This window comes from Anolis sagrei, chromosome 11, assembly GCF_037176765.1.
Source record: "Anolis sagrei isolate rAnoSag1 chromosome 11, rAnoSag1.mat, whole genome shotgun sequence".
Taxonomy (NCBI): domain Eukaryota; kingdom Metazoa; phylum Chordata; class Lepidosauria; order Squamata; family Dactyloidae; genus Anolis; species Anolis sagrei.
In genome coordinates this window covers 18,774,369-18,792,736 of record NC_090031.1, presented here as the reverse complement: position 1 = coordinate 18,792,736, position 18,368 = coordinate 18,774,369, and the positions used below count along the sequence as shown (strand labels likewise).

Genomic DNA, 18,368 nt, shown 5'->3' with positions numbered 1-18,368 from the left:
GGAGGAAGGAAGGGGGAGGGAGGGACAAGAAGGAAGGAAGAAGAAAGGAGGAGGGAGGGAGGAAAAAGGATAGGAAGAAGGGAGGGAGAATAAGGAAGGAGAAAGGAAGAGGGAGGGAGGTACAAGAAGGAAGGAAGGAAGGAAGGAAGGAAGTGAGAAAGGGACAAAGAAGGAAGGAGGGAAGGAGAGAGGGAGGGAGGAGAGAAGAGGGAAGGAAGAAGAGGAAGGAGTGAGGAGGTGAAGGTGGGAGGAAGTGAGAGGAAGGAAGGAGGAAGGAAGGGGGGAGGGAGGGACAAGAAGGAAGGAAAAAGAAAAGAGGAGGGAGGGAGGAAAAAGGATAGAAAGAAGGGAGGGAGAGTAAGGAAGGAGAAAGGAAGAGGGAGGAAGGTACAAGAAGGAAGGAAGGGAGAAAGAAGGGGGGAGGAGGGAGGACAGAAGGAACAAGAGAAGGAGGAGGTGAAGGTGGGAGGAAGTGAGGATGGAAGGAAGAGGGAGGAACAAGAAGAAGGAAGGAGGAAAGAAGAAAGGCGGAGGGAGGGAGGAAAAAGAGGACAGGAAGGAAGGGAGGGAGAGAGGAAGGAAAGAGGAAGAGGGAGGGAGGTACAAGAAGGAAGGGAGGGAGGGAGGGAGGAAGGTGTGACAAGGGGGGGGCGGTCAATGTGTAGCCAATAGGAGGGCTTCTTGAGGGAGCGCAGGAGTGTCCCCCCCTCCCCCTCTTTCTGCCCAGGGCAAGGCAGGCAGGCAGTGGGGGGGGGTGCTTGGGGGGGGGCACCTTGGCAGCGTCCCACTTCTGCAGCTGTGCCTGGAGCTGCCTCCGGAGCTGCTCGGTGGCCTCGGAGAGCTGCTGCTCGTGGTCCCGGAGGAGGCGGCCCAGGAGCAGGCGGGCCACGCTGGGCAGGCACTCCTCAAAGCGGCGCAGCTGTTCACGGAACTCTGGACCGACGGGGAAGGGAAGAGGAAGGGGCTCAGGCCAATGCACCGCTCTCGCTAACCGACTCTCCTCTCTTTCCTCCTTTGCTTCCTTCCCTATTTCCCAGCTTCCTTTTGCCATTTTCTTCCTCCCGCCTTCCTTCCCCAGCATGCGTTTGCAGCACCCATTTTAAAGAAGTGTTACTATTATTATGATTACTATTCACAAAACTCCCAAAGCAAACAACAACTTATAATACTATTTATTTATTTATTTCGTATCAAAAGCATTGCATAAATTACTATAAAACTGATAAAAAATAGAACGAGCACAAGCAGCTAAATATCTTTCGACCAAAAACGGGCAATAGCAACGGCATTGTCTGTAGCCACCAACAATTCTTCCTCTGTACATGAGGTAGGACATAAAGGACAAGCACACAGATGTGTAGTTATCTGTTCTGTTCCACAGGTCATGCAAGGTACGAGATTGTTTTAAGTGGTGCCATTTTGCCATGTTGTCTTTTGATCTGCCCACTCCACTTCTGAGCCTGTTCAGGGACTTCCAAGTTGCCCATTCTTGGTTTGCCCCTGGAGGAAGACCCTCCCTCGTGGGGGGCCATCCAGTTGGGATTTCCTGGTTGAACTGCTGTGGCTGTGGGGATGCCAAGAGGAGTGGTGGTTCTCATAAAGCTTTTCCTTGATTTGAGTCTCCTAGGTGGAGACTGATAGCCATGCCGTGGGTGGCTTTCACAGTGTTCAACCTTATTTCTCTCACATTTAGCAGCAACTTCCCATCCCACATTGGGGGAAGGGGGAGGGCAATGCCAGCTAACTTGTAGAGTTTATCAACAGGTGTACGTTTAAGACATCCCGTGATACAGTGTTCCCTTGCTACTTCGTGGTTCACTTTACGCGGACTCGCTGTTTTGTGGGGTTTTGAATATATATATATATATATATTACTTATTAATCGCCCTCCATCCGAGAATGCTCCAGGCGATTTACAGCTAAATTGTAAAAGATAAAATACATACATACAAAAATTAAAATTAACTTATCGAATGCTCTAGTAAAAAGCCAGGTCTTAAGTGCGAGAGTAAAAGGCCCCAAGTCACGCATGGCTCTCATGTAGGGCGGCAAGGAATTCCACAAGGCAGGGGCAGAAATAGAGAAAGCCCTGCGCCTGGTCCTTTCCAAGTGCACTTCTCTAGGACCCGGTATATAGAGTATGTCGCGTTGGGCTGGTCGTTGCGACCTCCGATGATGGGAGAAGGAGGTCCCTAAGGTACGATGTTTACGTCCGGTGAAGGCCAGGGACCCCATAAGTGCGGCAGCCTGAAGAGCGGCAGGGAAGACCTGCCTCCCTGGCCTGCTGCGTGGCTCTGGGAGCCCTGCCAGGGTCTGCTGAGGCCAGGGAGGCAGGCAGGTGCTCCTGGGATGGGCCGGAAGGCAGGTAAGGAAGCACGGGTAAGAAAATAATATATAAAATAATGTATAAATATTAAAATTAATATAGCGACCCTACTTCGTGGATTTTCACTTATTGTGGGTGGTCCTAGAACAGAACCTCGCAATATGTGTATATGATATGATACGATATGATCTATGGCTCTTCTTACCGGAGATGCTGGCCACGTGGAACTCGTCGGTCTGCTGCTGGTACCGGAGGAGCTTCTGTCCCAGGACCTCGATGCACTGCTCAAAAGTGTCCTGCAGATACTCCGGCCGAGTGATCTGGTGCTTCTCCTTTTTGTAGAAGTCCTTGGGTGGAGGAGGGTGGGAAAAGGGAGGGAGGCGGCTGAACGGGGAAACCTCCTTCCAAGGGAATTACTCGGCTCCGTCCGAAGGGGATCCAGCTTCACCCCGGCCAGCCATGACCCCAAAAGGAGCGAAACCCCCCTTACATCCGCCAGCATCATTAGCGTGTCAAAGTTCTCCCACAAGATGGTGAAGATGATCCCTTTGAAATGCTCATTGCTACAAGAAAACACAATACAAGGAAATAATCATCATCATATTAATCACATTAAGAATACAGTGTTCCCTGTAGGAAGGAAGAAGTGTTAACGAATTTAAACGGAATATATACATATGTATACATATATATACATATGTATACATATGTATACATATATACATATATACATTAAACGGAATATATACATATGTACATATATACATATACATAAAAATCCTCATCGAATAGATGGAAGTTCATCGTTTTTAACCACCCATCCCCTTTCACCTCTCCCCCCCCTCCCCTCCATACCACTTCCCCTTGACCTCTCCCTTACCCACCCCCTCTCTTACCTTACCCTCCCCCCCCTACACCCTTTGGGAGTTTCACTAATAACAGGGCTTACCTGTACTTTTCCTACTATACTATCTACTATATATTGTTCTCCCTCTATCTATGTATTTATATTTAACTTTAATAAAATTTATAATAATAATAATAAAAAAAAGAATACAGTGTTCCCTCACTACTTTGCGGTTCACTTTTAGTGGGCTCACCATTTTAGTTTTTAAAAATATTAATTAAAAATATATAATATATATATATTAAAATATATGTATTTTCGCTGTTTTGCAGGTTTTTGCCGCCGTCTCTCTCCCTCCTCAGTCCTCCCTCCCTCCAGCCTTGAAGGGCCTTTCCTTCCTTTCCTTCACTTTATTTTAAGTTTATAAAGATGTAAAATAGTGTATAACTACTCAAATCTATATATATATAAATGCTCTGTGCATAATGAGTACCTTAAGAACGAAAGAACTAATGAACGAAATCACACCAAATTTGGCAACAAAACGTCTCACAACACAAAGAGTGATCATCACTCAAAAAATTATGATTTTGTCATTGGGAGTTGTAGTTGCTGGGATTTATAGTTCATCTACAATCAAAGAGCATTCTGAACTCCGTCAATGATGGAATTGAACCAAACTTGGCACACAGAACTCCCTTGACCAACAGAAAATACTGGAAGGGTTTGGTGGGCATTGACCTTGAGTTTGGAAGTTGTAGTTCACCTACATCCAGAGACCACTGTGGACTCAAACAATGATGGATCTGGACCAAACTTGGCACAAGCACTCAATACACCCAAATATGAACACAGATGGAGTTTGGGGGAAATAGACCTTGACATTTGGGAGTTGTAGTCACTGGGATTCACAGTTCACCTACAATCAAAGAGCGTTCTGAACCCCACGAACGACAGAATCGGGGTAAACTTCCCACATAGAACCCACACGACCAACAGAAAATACTTAAGGCCATCGAATCCAACTCCCTTCATCAGGGCAAGAAAATGTAATCAAAGCCCTCCTGACAAATAGCCATCCAGCCATACAGGGAACATACGACCCTCCTGTTGTGTCAGCTCCACTGGCTGCCGATCCAATTCCGAGAACAATTCAAAGTGCTGGTTTTGACCTACAAAACCCTATACAGTTCCGGCCCAGCGTATCTGTCCGAACGCATCTCCCTCTACGTCCCACCTCGGAGTTTAAGGTCCTCCGGGGAGGCCCTGCTCTCGGCCCCGCCTCTATCACAAGTGAGATTGGCAGGGACGAGGAGCAGGGCCTTCTCGGTGGTGGCCCCTCACCTATGCAATTCACTCCCCAGGGAAATTAGATCATCGCCATCCCTCCTTTCCTTTAGAAGGAAATTGAAGACATGGATTTGGGACCAGGCGTTTGGGCAATCTGGCAGATAGATAAATAAAGGTCAACAACGACCGATAGGAATGGAAAATGTGGAATGATGTTATGGACTCTGATTTGCGAACACTGATCATAAAATTGGTTTTTTATTGATTGCGATGTATATTGATTGTTTTAACTGTCAAAACGGTTTTAATTACTGTCTATATTTTATCTGTATTACTGTGCAGGCATCGAATTGTGCCTTTTTGTAAGCCGCCCTGAGTCCCCCCTCGGGGGTTGAGAAGGGCAGGGTAGAAGTATACGAAATAAATAATAATAAATATTGTAAACTCATAGAAAAATAAATGCCTAAAGGGTCAGGAGGTTCCGTGGTGTCAGCCATGAATAGGTTTTTAACCAGTTTTAGGGGTTTTAACTATTTCTTTTTAATAATAATAATAATAATAATAATAATAAGTGATAATATCCCTCACTCGTTCTCCTTGGGCTTGTCCCCAAAGATCTGCAGCTTCCGGTCAGCCTTCGTGACCTTGATGTACTTCTGGATGGAACTTGTGCTGCCGAAAGAATCAGTTGAATAATAGTAATAATAACCAATGCGGAGAAGCAGACAGGCCAATAATAATAATAATAATAATAATAATAATAATAATAATCGTCATCATCACCAATGCAAAGAAGCAAAAAGGCATCTCATAATAATAATCAATGCAGAGAAGCAGGCATGCTGATAATAATAATAATAATCCATCATCAATGCATAGAAGCAGACAGGAGAATAATAATAATAATAATAATAATAATAATAATAATCATCATCATCATCATCTCCAATGCAAGGAAGCAGGAAGGCCTCTCAATAAGAATGATGATGCTGATAATAATAATGATGCAGGGGAGCAGTAATCTAGTAATCGTAGTGAGGGGTGGCCTTGCCTCCTGGAGGCCCTCCTCCCCATGGAGCTGGACTTGTTGGGCAGGTGTGGGGCGCCATGGGGGGGGCTGGGCTGCAAGCTGTTGGAGCGGGCGCCCCGGGCCCCGGGCGGAGAAGACCCTGCAAGGAGAGAGAAAGAGGGAGGAAGGTGGGGAGGGGGCTCAAAACAAGGAGATCAAGGGTACCCCCCCCCCCAACTGAGCCCCCCTCCCCTGCCCACCTGCTCCCTCTGCGCCTGCAATGGGCGGGGAATCTTTCTCCGGGGGGGAATCGGCCCCCTTCTTCAGACGCTGGAACCTGGAAGAAGAAGAGGAAGGTTGGCACCGCTTTCTCAGAAATGTCCTAACCCATCCGCTCCCTTTTGCAGAAGGGCACAATCTGATCCCTCCCAATAGGTGGCCACCCAGATTCACAAACGCTAGCAGGTTCACAGAGAAACAGGGCAAGGGTTAGAAGGGATTCCAAAGGCCAACCCCCACTATGTATTTATGTGTGTGTATGTGTGTGCATTAATTTCTCATAGGATCATGGTTGGGAGGGGCACCCAAAGGGCACCCAGTCCAACCCCTCAATGTGTTTATGTGTATCTATAACTATTTCTGTATTATTATCTCTCATAGGATCCTAGTTGAAAGGGGCACCCAAAGGCCATCACATTTGGCCCTCTCTATGGCTATATATCTATATATCTGTCATAAAACCTTAGAGTCATCCGAGACGCCAACTCCCTACATGTCTCTATAGATCCTAGAATGGAAGAGGCACCCAAAGGCCATCCAGTCCAATCCCCTATATGTCTACAGCGTTTCCTCACTTATTGCAGGGGTGATGTTCCAGGATCTCCCGCAATTAAGTGAAAAACTGTGATGTAGGGACGCTATATTTATTTTAATATTTATACATTATTTTAGTAGTTCTACACTATTTTAAGTCTTTATAAACTTAAAATAAAATGAAGGAAAGGAAGGAAGGAAAAGCCCTTCAAGGCTGGAGGGAGGGAGAACTGAGGAGGGAAAGCGCCTCAGAGAGCGGCGGCAAAAACCCGCAAAACAGTGAAAATACCGTGATATAGAATTTAAATTAGTATTTTTTTAAAACCGCGAAACAGTGAGTCCACTAAAAGCGAACCACAAAGTATTAGCATAGGATCCTAGTTATGAGGGGCCCTCAAAGGCCATCCAATCCCTCCTCCTCTATATCTATATTTGTATATTGTAAGACCCTAGATCCGGGAGGGGCCATCCAATCCCCTATATGTATCTCTATCCAACGATGCTAGGGCCAGGCAGCCCTTCCCTACCCACCCAGCAAGGTTCTTGATGAGGGGGAGGGCGGGGTCCTCGAAGGCGGGGCGCCCCATGCGGCTGGGCAGCATCAGGGCCGTGCGCTCCACACCCATCACCATCGGGGGCGCCCCCTCCGTAGCACGATCCTCCACCGAGTACAGTGACACGCTAAGCGAGCCCCTCCCCCGGCAGGAAGGGGGTGGCTCCTGCAGGGAGGGAGGAGGAGGTGCAAGGTGAGCACGCAGGACAGGTGAGGGAGGGAGGGAGGGAGGGAGGGGCCCCACAGTCCACCCACCCACACGCAAAGGGACCCACCACGGACAGCGGCTGCAGCAGGCAGTTAAGGAACTTGCTCCGCTGCTTCAGCTCCTCCATCACAGACTTGGCAAAGTCATAGAGACCCTCTGGAGTCACCGTCTGAGAGGGAGGAAGCGAGGGAGGGAAGGAGAAGGAGGGAGAAAGGAAGACGGAAGAAGGCAGAGGGAGGGAAGGAAGGAGAGAAAGGAAAAGGAAGGAAGGAGAGAAGGCAAAAGGAAGGAGGGAGGAAAATGGAAGAAGGAGGGAAGCAAGGAAGGGAAGGAGAAAGAAGAGATAGGGAAGGAGGAGAGAAGAAAGAGAAAGAGAGAGGGAGGAAAGGAGGAGGGGGAAGGAAGCAAGGAAGGAAAGTAGCAAGAAAAGAAGGAAGCAAGGAAGGAGAGAAGACAAGGGAAATATTAAGCGAGGAGGAAGGGAAGTAAGGAAAGAAGGAAGCAAGGAGGGAAGGAAGGAAAGGAGAGAAAGGGAAGGAGGAAGGCAAAAGGAAGGAGGGAGGGAGGAAAAAGGAAGGAGGAGCAAAGGAAGGAAGGGAAGGAGAAGGAAGAGATAGGGAAGGAGCAGAGAAGAAAGAGAAAGAGAGTGGGAAGAAAGGAGGAGGGGGAAGGAAGCAAGGAAGGAAAGTAGCAAGGAAAGAAGGAAGCAAGGAAGGAGAGAAGACAAGGGAAATATTAAGCGAGGAGGAAGGGAAGTAAGGAAAGAAGGAAGCAAGGAGGGAAGGAAGGAAAGGAGAGAAAGGGAAGGAGGAAGGCAAAAGGAAGGAGGGAGGGAGGAAAAAGGAAGGAGGAGCAAAGGAAGGAAGGGAAGGAGAAGGAAGAGATAGGGAAGGAGGAGAGAATAAAGAAAAAGAGAGAGGGAGGAAACGAGGAGGGGGGAAGGAAGCAAGGAAGAAAAGTAGCAAGGAAAGAAGGAAGCAAGAAGAGAGAGAAGACAAGGGAAATAGAAAGTGAGGAGGAAGGGAAGTAAGGAAAGAAGGAAACAAGGAGGGAAGGAAGCAAAGAAGGAGAGAAAGGGAAGGAGGAAGGCAAAAAGAAGGAGGGAGGGCGGAAAAAGGAAGGAAGGGAAGGAGAAGGAAGAGATAGGGAAGGAGGGAGGAAAGAAGAAAGGAAGGAGAGAAGGAGAAGGAAGAGATAGGGAAGGAGGGAGGAAAGAAGAAAGGAAGGAGAGAAGGAGAAGGAAAAGAGTGAAAGGGGAGGAGAAATGAGAAGGGAGGGAGGACGGGCAAGGCCAGAAGGAAGCAGGGAGGGAAAGATTAATATCACCATTGCTCCTTCCTTTATCTCTCTTCCGCCGTTTTCTCCTTAAGGGGACTCAAGGCGGCTTATGACAGCACGACAAGATTGAAAAACATGGTTAATATGCAAAAGTTGAAAAGCAATTCAATACTTGTGTCATGGATACGAAACATAGTGGAGAGACAACAATAAAAAATGCCACTAAATGGATAAAAAAGGCAAAGTGCCTTGGCCGCTCTGGAGGGAAGGCCCTCGGAGGAGCAGGATCCATCCATACAAGGAAGAGCCAGCCCAGCAGGAACCGGGCAGACACCGACCCAGGGTGACCCAGCCCTTGAATCCCTTGGTTAGAGCAAAAAGGGAAGTATACATAATAATAGTAATAATAAGGATGATGGCGATGTGCTTCACCTCCTTGTCGACGTTGGGGTGGAGGCAGGCGTCGATGCGCAGGAGCAGCTTCTCCAGGAGGGCGTTGAGGGTCTGCGTCTGCAAGTTGGACTTGGCCACCTGGGAAGGGGAAGGAGAGGGTCATCATCCATGGTCATCATTATCACTATTACATGATTAAATCATATTATTATTAAACCATCAGCATTGTTATCAGGTTATTCTAATACATTATTGTTAAATTATATTATTATTAAAACTTCATGATTATTACATTATTATCATAAAACAAAACTTTTTAAATTAAATTGTTATTACTAGATCACCATTATAAATGATCATTACATGATTGTTGTTATAATTATATTTCTTTATTATAATACTAGCTTGGGGACCCGGTGCTGCCCGGGTTTTTTGAGAAAGGAGTTGTGTAGCAAGGTTGGTCTTTATCAGTTATTTATATGGCTCGCAGTGGTCCCAGGAAGGTACTGCGAGTCCCATCATCTGTGGTCTATCCTCCTCCAAACAACAACAGGATGTAGAGTGGGTCATGGGGGCTCTGTGTGTTAAGTTTGGTCTTGATCAGTCATTGGATGAGGGTCACAGAGTGGGTTTTGTGGGCTCTGTGTGCCAAGTTTGGTCTGTAGTGGTAATTTTCTGACGCAGCTTCAGGTCTTTTCCTCTCCTCTGTCACCTCAGAATCTACATTTTCAGGCTGGCCAATCAGAGACCATATGCAAATTGTACCACAGTGGCAGCCAATCAGAACACTGCCACATACACCTCCCTCCCATCCTTCCTCCGCATACAAACACTGACTTTTATTATATACATAGATTGCTTCTCTATATTGTATTATTAGGATATCATTATCATACATTTATATTCTAAATATTCCTCTTCCTGTTTCCTGCCCATCGACTCGTTTGCCCCTCCTCCCCCTGGGAAGTGGAGGCCCAACCCCAAGCATGCTGCAAGTTGCTTCTGGAATGAAAACAGAAGAACGGCCTGCCTCAGGGGAGCATGCTTGCTCTATATATGTTCAGCATTTACGCATTTGACCAGCCACTGCTAGAAGGGACAGAGAGTTTCATCTATGCTGATGATCGTGCCATCACCACTCAAGCAGGGAGCTATGAGATGGCTGAACAGAAGCTCTCCAAAGCTTTAGGTGCTCTTACTGCCTATTACAGGAAACACCAGCTGATTCCGAATCCATCTAAAATGCAGACATGTGCTTTTCATCTTAAGAACAGACAAACATCCGGAGCTTCAGACCTGGGACGGAATCCTACTGGAGCATTGCAGCGCACCCAAATGCCTGGAAGTTACCCTGGACCTACAAGAAGCACTGCCTGCACATCAAGCAAAAAGGTCCTATTGTCTCTTTGGCTGGGATCCCAAGGAGGTGGGTAACAAATGTTGTTGTTGTTAAATGCTGCTGCTGCTCCTTCTCCTCCCAGGGCCATACATACAGATCCCTTCCTTGGAGGCGACTGACCTCTGACTTGATTTTCACTTGGAGGTTGGTCAGGAAGCGCTGGATCTTGTCCATGAAGACACGGTCCATGGTCAGGAAGCGGAAGCGGTTCTCAAATTTGCTGATCACCTCCGTCGCCTGCAGGAAGGGGCGGCCGAAGGGCATCAAAGAGAACTTCCTTCCTCTCGCCTTCCCTTTCCTTCTTCCGTTCTTTCCTCCCTCCTCCCTTCCACCCTTTCTCTTCTCCTTCCCTTCCTTTCTTCCTTCCTTCCTCCCTCCCTCCCTCCCTCCCTCCCTCCCACTCTCCTTCCTGTTCTCCTTCCTTACCATCTTTTCCCCCTTCCTTCTTCCTTTTCTCCCTCCTTCGCTCCCTTCCATTCTTTCTTCTGTTCCTTCTCCTTCCATCCTCCTTCCTCCCTCCCTCCCTCCTTTTTCACCCTTCCTTCCTCCCTTCTGTCTGTCCGTCCTTCCCCCCCCTTCCCCCTTCCCTCCTTCCCCCCCTTCCTTTTCCACTTCCCTTCTCTTCTTTTTCCTCCACCCACCTGCTCCAGGTACCTGGACTCCATCTTCTCCATGTCAATAATGAGGAGTCCCTTCTTTGTTTTCTTTCTCCCTCCCTCCCTTCCTTCTTAATTATGGTCTTAATCTACTGTAAACTGTTGTCTTTCTATGTTCTATGTTCTGTACACCGCCACGAGTCGCCCTCGGGCTGAGAGTGGCGGTTAACAAGTGCAAATAATAAATAAATAAATAAATAAATAAATTCTCTCACTCCCATCATTTCTTCCTTTCCTCCTCCTCCTTCCCCCCTCCCTCCTTCTTGCTCCAGGTAGCCATGTCATCATTGCAGATTTGATAAACGTGGCTTTAATATGATATGTGAGAATGAATGGAAGGATGTATGGATGGAGTTAATAAGTTTGGAAACACCAGTAAAAGACCAAGGCCTGCAATGACTAACTACCTGCTTGCTGGACTGTAATTAAAAGTTGCTAATAAGAACTGAAAAGTTAACTGTGATAAGAGTTCCTTCCTTTCCCCTCCTTCCTTTGTTCCTCCTTCCTTCCTCTCCCTTTGTTTTCCTCCTTCCTTCTTTTTCTCCCTTCCTCCCTCACCCTTCCTTCCTCCCTTCTTCCTTCCCTTTTCCCTCCCCTCCCTCCTTCCCCCTTTCCTTCCTTCTCCCCCTTCCTTTCCCAATTTCTTTCCCTTCTTCTTCCTCCAACCACCTGCTCCAGGTAGCTGGACTCCATCTTCTCCATGTCAATAATCCCCTCCTTCCTTTGTTCCTCCTTCTTTTTCTCCCTCCCTCCCTCTCTCTCTCCCTTCCTTCCTTCCTTCCTTGACCGTTCTCTGACCGTACTCTGACCGCTCTCTCGCCCTCACACCTGTTCCAGGTAGCTGGACTCCATCTTCTCCATGTCGATCATGATGAGTCCCTCCACAAAGTCGATCCTGCTGCTCTCCTTCTGCAGCCGCTTCATGAAGGCCTCCAGCTCCTCAGGGGAGAAGTTCCCTCCATCGGCAAACAGCCTGCAAAAGTGGGTGGGGGGAGGAGAAGGAGGGGAAAAGCCTGGGTCAGAGGGCAGCAGCTCGGAGGAAATCCCTCAACTTGGTGGAGGGACCCATCATCACAACGAATATGGAAGGGGTGTGTGCACCTGCAGTTGCGTAGGAATTCAGTGTTGGCCTCGCGCAGCTTCCCGAGGGCCTCCTCCAGGTAGTGCCGGTAGCTGCGCAGGGAGAGCTGCATGACTTCTACGTGGTTCAGCAGCTCCACATGCAGGTTGTTGCTGAGGGTAACGAGCCTGGAATGGATAAAAGGAAGAAGGGAGTGAGTGAGTGAGTGAGTGAGTCTTACCTTCCTTCCTCCCTTCCTTCCTCCTTCGCCTCCACTGACCTCTCAGCCCGGCTCTCGGTGAGGAAGATGTTCTCCATGTCCTGAATGCGGAGTCTGAAGGTCCGGCTCAGCTGGTTCTGCTCTTCCCGCAGGCGCAGGAAGGCCCCGCGCTCCTTGTGCAGAGCCCCCACCACCCCCGCGCAGTGGCGCACCAACCGTTCACTGTGCAGCCGCAGCTCCGCTAAAGAGGAAGGGGATGTGGATCAGGAACCCAGCTCCCACCACCACCACCACACACAGCAAGCCCCCCGTCACCACCCACACACATGCCATCCATACCAGACCGGAGGCGAAAGACATCCATCTCAATGCGGCCCCGGCGGGGCTCATGCAGGTGGAGGCGCAGCTGGAGCTCTGACTGCAGCTCCTCCTTCTTGGCTGATGTCACAGCCTCCGCCTGCGAAGAACGCTCTGCAAACCAAGCCTCCAGATTCTCAAAGAACGCCAGGCGGACCCTGCCTTGTGAGGAAGGGGAAGGGGAAGTGGAGGAAGTGGGAGAGGAGAAAGAGGTGGAGCAAGAAGAGGAAGTGGAATACAAGGAATAAGAGGAAGTGGAAAGGAAGGAGGAGGAGGAGGAAGAGGAGGAAGGTGAAGAGAACTTCCTTCTCTTTTTTTTAATCGAGTCAAAAGCGACTTGAGAAAAGGAGGCCAAATGTGCCAACTTTGGCTTTCCATTGCAGATCTGACACTCCCCATGGACATATACCATCTCTCCCCTTCCCAATGGAGAAGAGCATGGCGGGTGAACAGCATCGCTGTCTGTCACAATTTTTGAATTGTAAGAAGGTCTCTTATATAGTAATATTTCGTTGATGTTGTCCCAAAGTTCTAAATGAATGATAGATTTTTTTTCATCCTGAAACATCCTGGCTTCCACCTCAGTTTCCTGTCAGATGTTGACTCTCCTTGATTGCTGTTGGTAAACAGCTTTCTGTTGACTTCCTTCTTAGAGAACCATTCTTTAAGTAACATTGAGGAAATGGAAACATTTCCTAAAGTTATGTTGATTTATTTATTTTCTTTGCTATATTTATATACCGCCCTTCTCATCCCGCAAGCGACTCAAGGCGGTTTACAGAGGCAACAATTCAATGTCCAACAACACAATAAAACATTTTAAACATTTGAAAACATTAACATATAATATAAAACCATAACAAGATCAATAAAACATAAATCACTTGTGTCTCCTAGTTAAAATGTTGTCCAATCTCATCATCCAGTCATTCCATATTCCTATGTCTAATTATACTGTATTTACAAACACTTGCTCAAACAGCCAAGTCTTGTTTTTTTTTCCAGAATGTTAAAAGGGAGGGGGCCAATCTGCCCTTCCTAAGGGCACTAGGAAGGGCATTCCATAGCTGAGGGGCCACCACTGAGAAGACCCCATCTCTCGTCCCCGTCAAACGTATTTGTGATGCAGGTGGGATTGAGAGTAGGGCCACCCCACATGATCTTAAAGTCCTCCTAGATCAGTGGTTCTCAACCTGTGGGTCCCCAGGTGTTTTAGCCTACAATTCCCAGAAATCCCAGCTGTTAGGATTTCTGGGAATTGAAGGCCAAAACATCTGGGGACCCACAGGTTGAGAACCACTGTCCTAGATGGTTTATAAGGGGGGATGCGTTCGGACAGGTAAGTTGGGCCAGAACTGTTTAGGGCTTTTTAGACTAAAGCCAGCACTTTGAATTGTGTTGATAAACATAAGGAGACAGTATTGACTTCCTTCCTAACAGGAACCATTGTCTTTGGCAATATAAACAAGTCATTTTTCCACCAAGAGTTAATCAAGTCCGCAATGTCAACCGTTAATCATTTGTCACAGTTCTCATCAGCAACTTTTACAGTCCCTGGGTGTAGTTGTTTTCCAGGCCTCATTATTTTTAGAATGGTTTCTCTAAATTATTAACTTTCATTCATTCACATTCATACAATTCCATTCAAACCATGTATCATATTTCACCATGACAATGGTGAAATACTACTACTACTACTATTAGAATCAAAGAGTTGGAAGAGACCCCATGGGCCATCCAGTCCAACACTATTCTGCCAAGAAGCAGGAAAATTGCATTCAAAGCACCCCCGACAGATGGCCATCCAGCCTCTGTTTAAAAGCCTCCAAAGAAAGAGCCTCCAGCACTGCTCCACTGCTGAACAGCTCTCTCTCACAGTCAGGAAGTTCTTCCTAATGTTTGGGTGGAATCTCCTTTCTTGTAGTTTGAAGCCATTGTTCTGCATTCTAGTCTCCAGGGCAGCAGAAAACAAGCTTTCTCCCTCCTCCCACAGCTTGGCCGCTGTGTTGGACTGGATGAGGGCGAACAAATTGAAATTGAATCCAGACAAGACAGATGTACTCCTGGTCAGTCGCAAGGCCAAACAGGGCACAGGGTTACAGCCTGTGTTGGATGGGGTTACATTCCCTCTTAAGGCACAGGTTCGCAGCTTGGAGTCATTGCTGAGTCTGGAACCTCAGGTCTCAGCGGTGAGCAGGGGACCATTTGCACAGTTAAAACTTGTGCACCAGCTGCACCCGTACCTTGGGAAGGCTGACTTGGCCACGGTAGTCCATGCTCTAGTTACATCCTGCATAGACTACTGCAACACTCTCTATGTGGGGTTGCCTTTGAAGATGGTCTAGAAGCTTCAACTAGTCCAACGATCGGCAGCCAGGTTGTTAACAGGAGCGGCACTCAGGGATCATACAACCCCCTTGTTGCGCCAGCTCCACTGGCTGCCTGTTTGCTACTGGGCCCAATTCAAAGTGCTGGCTTTGGCCTATAAAGCCCTAAACGGTTCTGGCCCAACTTACTTGTCCGAAAGTATCTCCTCTTACGAACCACTGAGGACTTTAAGATAATCTGGGGAGGCCCTGCTCTAGGTCCTATCTTTGTCACAAGCACGTTTGGCGGGGACGAGAGACAGGGCCTTCTCAGTGGTGGCTCCTCGGCTATAGAATGCCTTCCCTAGGGAAATTAGATCTGCTCCCTCCTTCTTGATGTTTCAGAGGCAAGTTAAAACGTGGCTATTCGAGCAAGCGTTTGCAAATACAGAGTAGCTAATATAGGAAATCGAATGACCTGACAATGGAATTGGACAATGCTTGAGAATAATGAGATGCTGATGATGTTGCTTTTATTGCTTTTGATGTCTTATACTGTTTAATGTTTCTTTATCTATTATGTTTTATGTATACTGATTTGTTGGAAACCGCCTTGAGTCGCCAGTTGGCTGAGAAAGGCGGTATACAAATACAGCAAATAAATAAATAAATAAATAATTGTCAGCGCTGATTTTGTTTAAGTGCAGGCCAAGGTCTTTAGTGTGCCGATCACCTCTGGGACCACCTTGACTGGCTTGAGCCACAGTCTTTGTAGTTTGATCTTTAAATCCTCATATCATGTTTATTATTGTTGTTGTTGTTGTTTATTGTTTATTATTATTATAGAATCGTAGGATACTATTATTATATTATTATACATGCTCCAGAACCCACACATTGCCAAGGTCAACCTGGCTTCCGTGTTGTTGTTGTTGTTGTTGTTATTATTGCAAAGACTAGGTGGCCCCAGGGATTGTTCCTATTTCCATTCCTATTATTATTATTTTTATGGCATGCCTGATATATACACACACACTTATACATTCTATATAACCAGCTCACTCACCTCCTCCTGAGCTCAGCGACGAAGGCCTCAGAGAGGAAGGCCTGCTCCAGGTAGGCAGCCAAAGGCTGGCCCTTCAGCTTCCCAGCAAAGTACTTCTCCGGTTTCCGGATCTGGGACTTCCGCAGGCGAGTGTTTACACGGTAGGTGTTTCCGGAGGACGTGAAGAAGGAGGACCCCTCCTCTTCCTCCTCTTCCTCCTCCCCTTCCCCTTCTTCTTCCAGCTCAGAGCCTTCCGATGGTGGGGGCGGAGGCGGAGGCACCTGCAGGGAGGACGAGGGGTTTGGAGAAAGGAAAGGCACTCAAGACATGGTCAAAGCAGCAGCAGCAGTTCAGCAGGCCAGAAGCTCCTTGGCACAGCAGTGGAGCTCTGGAAATTGACAGGATTCATAGCCCAGGAAAAGACATAGTGTTATGTAGTGTAATATATTATAACTATGAATATAATATAATAACTATTATATTATATTATAATAGTTATTATATTATATTCATAATTATAATATATTACTACACTACATAACACTATGACTACTACGATTACACTTTAATACAATTATAATATAATGTGCTGCAGGATCATAGCGTAATATAATTATAAATATAGAATTATAATAATAATAGTAATATAATGTGCTATAGCAAGATGTCCCTCCTGCTCACTTGCCTCGGCTGCCACGCCGCCTTCTTCCCGGACGTTCCCAGCCTCGAGGGGCCTCTCCCCCGGAAAGCCCTCACTCTCTGCTTCTGCTTCCTCTTCTGTTTCCTCTTCCTCCTCCTCCTCCTCCTCCTTTGCGCTGCTGTGTGCCACCTCTTCTCCTCCATCTTTCTCCTCCTTCTCCTGCTTCCTCTCCTCTCCACTTCCAGGCTCTGCTTTCGCCTCCTTTTCTCCTCCTCCTTCGTCATCTCCTCTTCCTCCTCCTCCTTCTGCATTTTCAGCTAATTCTGCTGAAAAAGGGGAGCAAGCGGGGCAGAAAGAGATGCCACCACCATCATCCACACTGGGTTCCAAGGGGAGACAGGCGCCGAGAAAGCAGGCAATGCTACCAAACCCAGGCAAGCCGCGCTCAAAGCTGTGTCTCTGTTGCAGGAAGGGAGGAAGCAAACTCACAGAAGAAACACAGAGCCAGAGGGGGTGGTATTAATATTATTATGATTACGATTATGATTATTAATATATAACATTTATTTATATTATATTAATTATAGTTTTGTTTAGTTTTATTTATTATTATACAATTATTTGTTTGTATTATATTGTATAACTATGACAATTATATGCCAGAATTGCTTGATATTATTATTATTCATTTCAAACATTTGTACCCAGCCCTTCTCAACCCCCGCAGGGGGACTCAGGGCAGCTTACAGCCAGCAACAATTCGATGCTCCCACATCCAAGATAATAAATACAGCAATTACATATAAATAATACATTAAATCATAGAATCATAGAGTTGGAAGAGACCTGGTGGGCCATCCAGTCCAACCCCATTCTGCCAAGAAGCAGGAAAATTGCATTCAAAGCACCCCCGACAGATGGCCATCCAGCCTCTGCTTAAAAGCCTCCAAAGAAAGAGCCTCTACCACATACTCCAGGGCAGAGAGTTCCACTGCTGAACAGCTCTCATAGTCAGGAAGTTCTTCCTAATATTCAGATGGAATCTCCTTTCTTGTAGTTTGAAGCCATTGTTCCATTGCGTCCTAGTCTCCAGGGCAGCAGAAAACAAGCTTGCTTCCTTCTCCCTATGACTTCCTCTCACGTATTTATACATGGCACTCATCATGTCTCCTCTCCGGCTTCTCTTCTTGCTTAGCACTTTAAGCCGCTCCTCATAGGGCTTGTTCTCCAGACCCCTGATCATTTTAGTTGCCCTCCTCTGGACACATTCTAGCTTGTCAATATCTCTCTTCAATTGTGGTGCCCAGAATTGGACACAATATTCCAGGTGTTTAAAATTAGTTTAAAATTAAAATCAATTAAACTAATATTGGCTTTCTAGCCTTATCAAAAATTGTATTCTGTGAACAACAACACAATCAGATGCCTTTTTCCATAGCATTATCATAATTGTTATCATCTTTATCAGCGAGCTACCTGAAAGCCTGGTCTCACAACCATGTTTTCAATTTCTTTCTGAAGGGGAGGAAAGATGTAGTTGACCTGATTTCGCAGGGGAGCGAGTTCCACAGGTTGGGGGCCTCTGCCGAGAAGGCCCTGTCCCTTGTCCCTGCCAAGCGTGTTTGCTCCAAAGGCCTCCGCAGAAAATCTTAATCTCCAAGGTGGGATGTAGAGGGAGATACATTCGGACAGGTAAGCTGGGCCGGAACCATATAGGGCAGTGGTTCTCAACCTGGGGTCCCCAGATGTTTTTGGCCTTCAACTACCAGAAATCCTAACAGCTGGTAAACTGGCTGGGATTTCTGGGAGTTGTAGGCCAAAAACATCTGGAGGCCCCAGGTTGAGAACCACTGATATCGGGCTTTATAAGTCAAAACCAGCACTTTGAATTGTGCTCGGAATTGGACTGGCTGCCAGTGGAGCTGACATAGCAGCCAGGTGGTATGCTCCCTGTATGACACTCCAGTG

General features: G+C 47.0%; 1 protein-coding gene across 6 annotated transcripts in view; it reads right to left on the bottom strand.

The window, feature by feature from the left end:
- The window catches only part of CCDC180 (coiled-coil domain containing 180), a 52,240-nt gene that overhangs the window by 5,234 nt on the left and 28,638 nt on the right, over window positions 1-18,368 (bottom strand). For 2 of the 6 annotated variants that reach the window (XM_067471995.1, XM_067471996.1), the window contains exons 17-32: window positions 16,446-16,726; window positions 15,782-16,041; window positions 12,392-12,567; window positions 12,113-12,293; window positions 11,874-12,020; window positions 11,601-11,745; window positions 10,237-10,353; window positions 8,757-8,855; window positions 7,114-7,215; window positions 6,817-7,004; window positions 5,733-5,809; window positions 5,515-5,632; window positions 5,052-5,135; window positions 2,817-2,889; window positions 2,532-2,673; window positions 773-933 (exon numbers count right to left, since the gene is read on the bottom strand). In XM_067471995.1, coding sequence (XP_067328096.1) covers window positions 773-933; window positions 2,532-2,673; window positions 2,817-2,889; window positions 5,052-5,135; window positions 5,515-5,632; window positions 5,733-5,809; window positions 6,817-7,004; window positions 7,114-7,215; window positions 8,757-8,855; window positions 10,237-10,353; window positions 11,601-11,745; window positions 11,874-12,020; window positions 12,113-12,293; window positions 12,392-12,567; window positions 15,782-16,041; window positions 16,446-16,726 — 2,351 coding nt within the window. Of the gene's footprint in view, window positions 1-772; window positions 934-2,189; window positions 2,345-2,531; window positions 2,890-5,051; window positions 5,136-5,514; window positions 5,633-5,732; window positions 5,810-6,816; window positions 7,005-7,113; window positions 7,216-8,756; window positions 8,856-10,236; window positions 10,354-11,600; window positions 11,746-11,873; window positions 12,021-12,112; window positions 12,294-12,391; window positions 12,568-15,781; window positions 16,042-16,445; window positions 16,727-18,368 lie in introns of those variants that run through there. The other 4 variants (XM_067471998.1, XM_067471993.1, XM_067471994.1 and 1 more) reach the window with 4 other exon arrangements.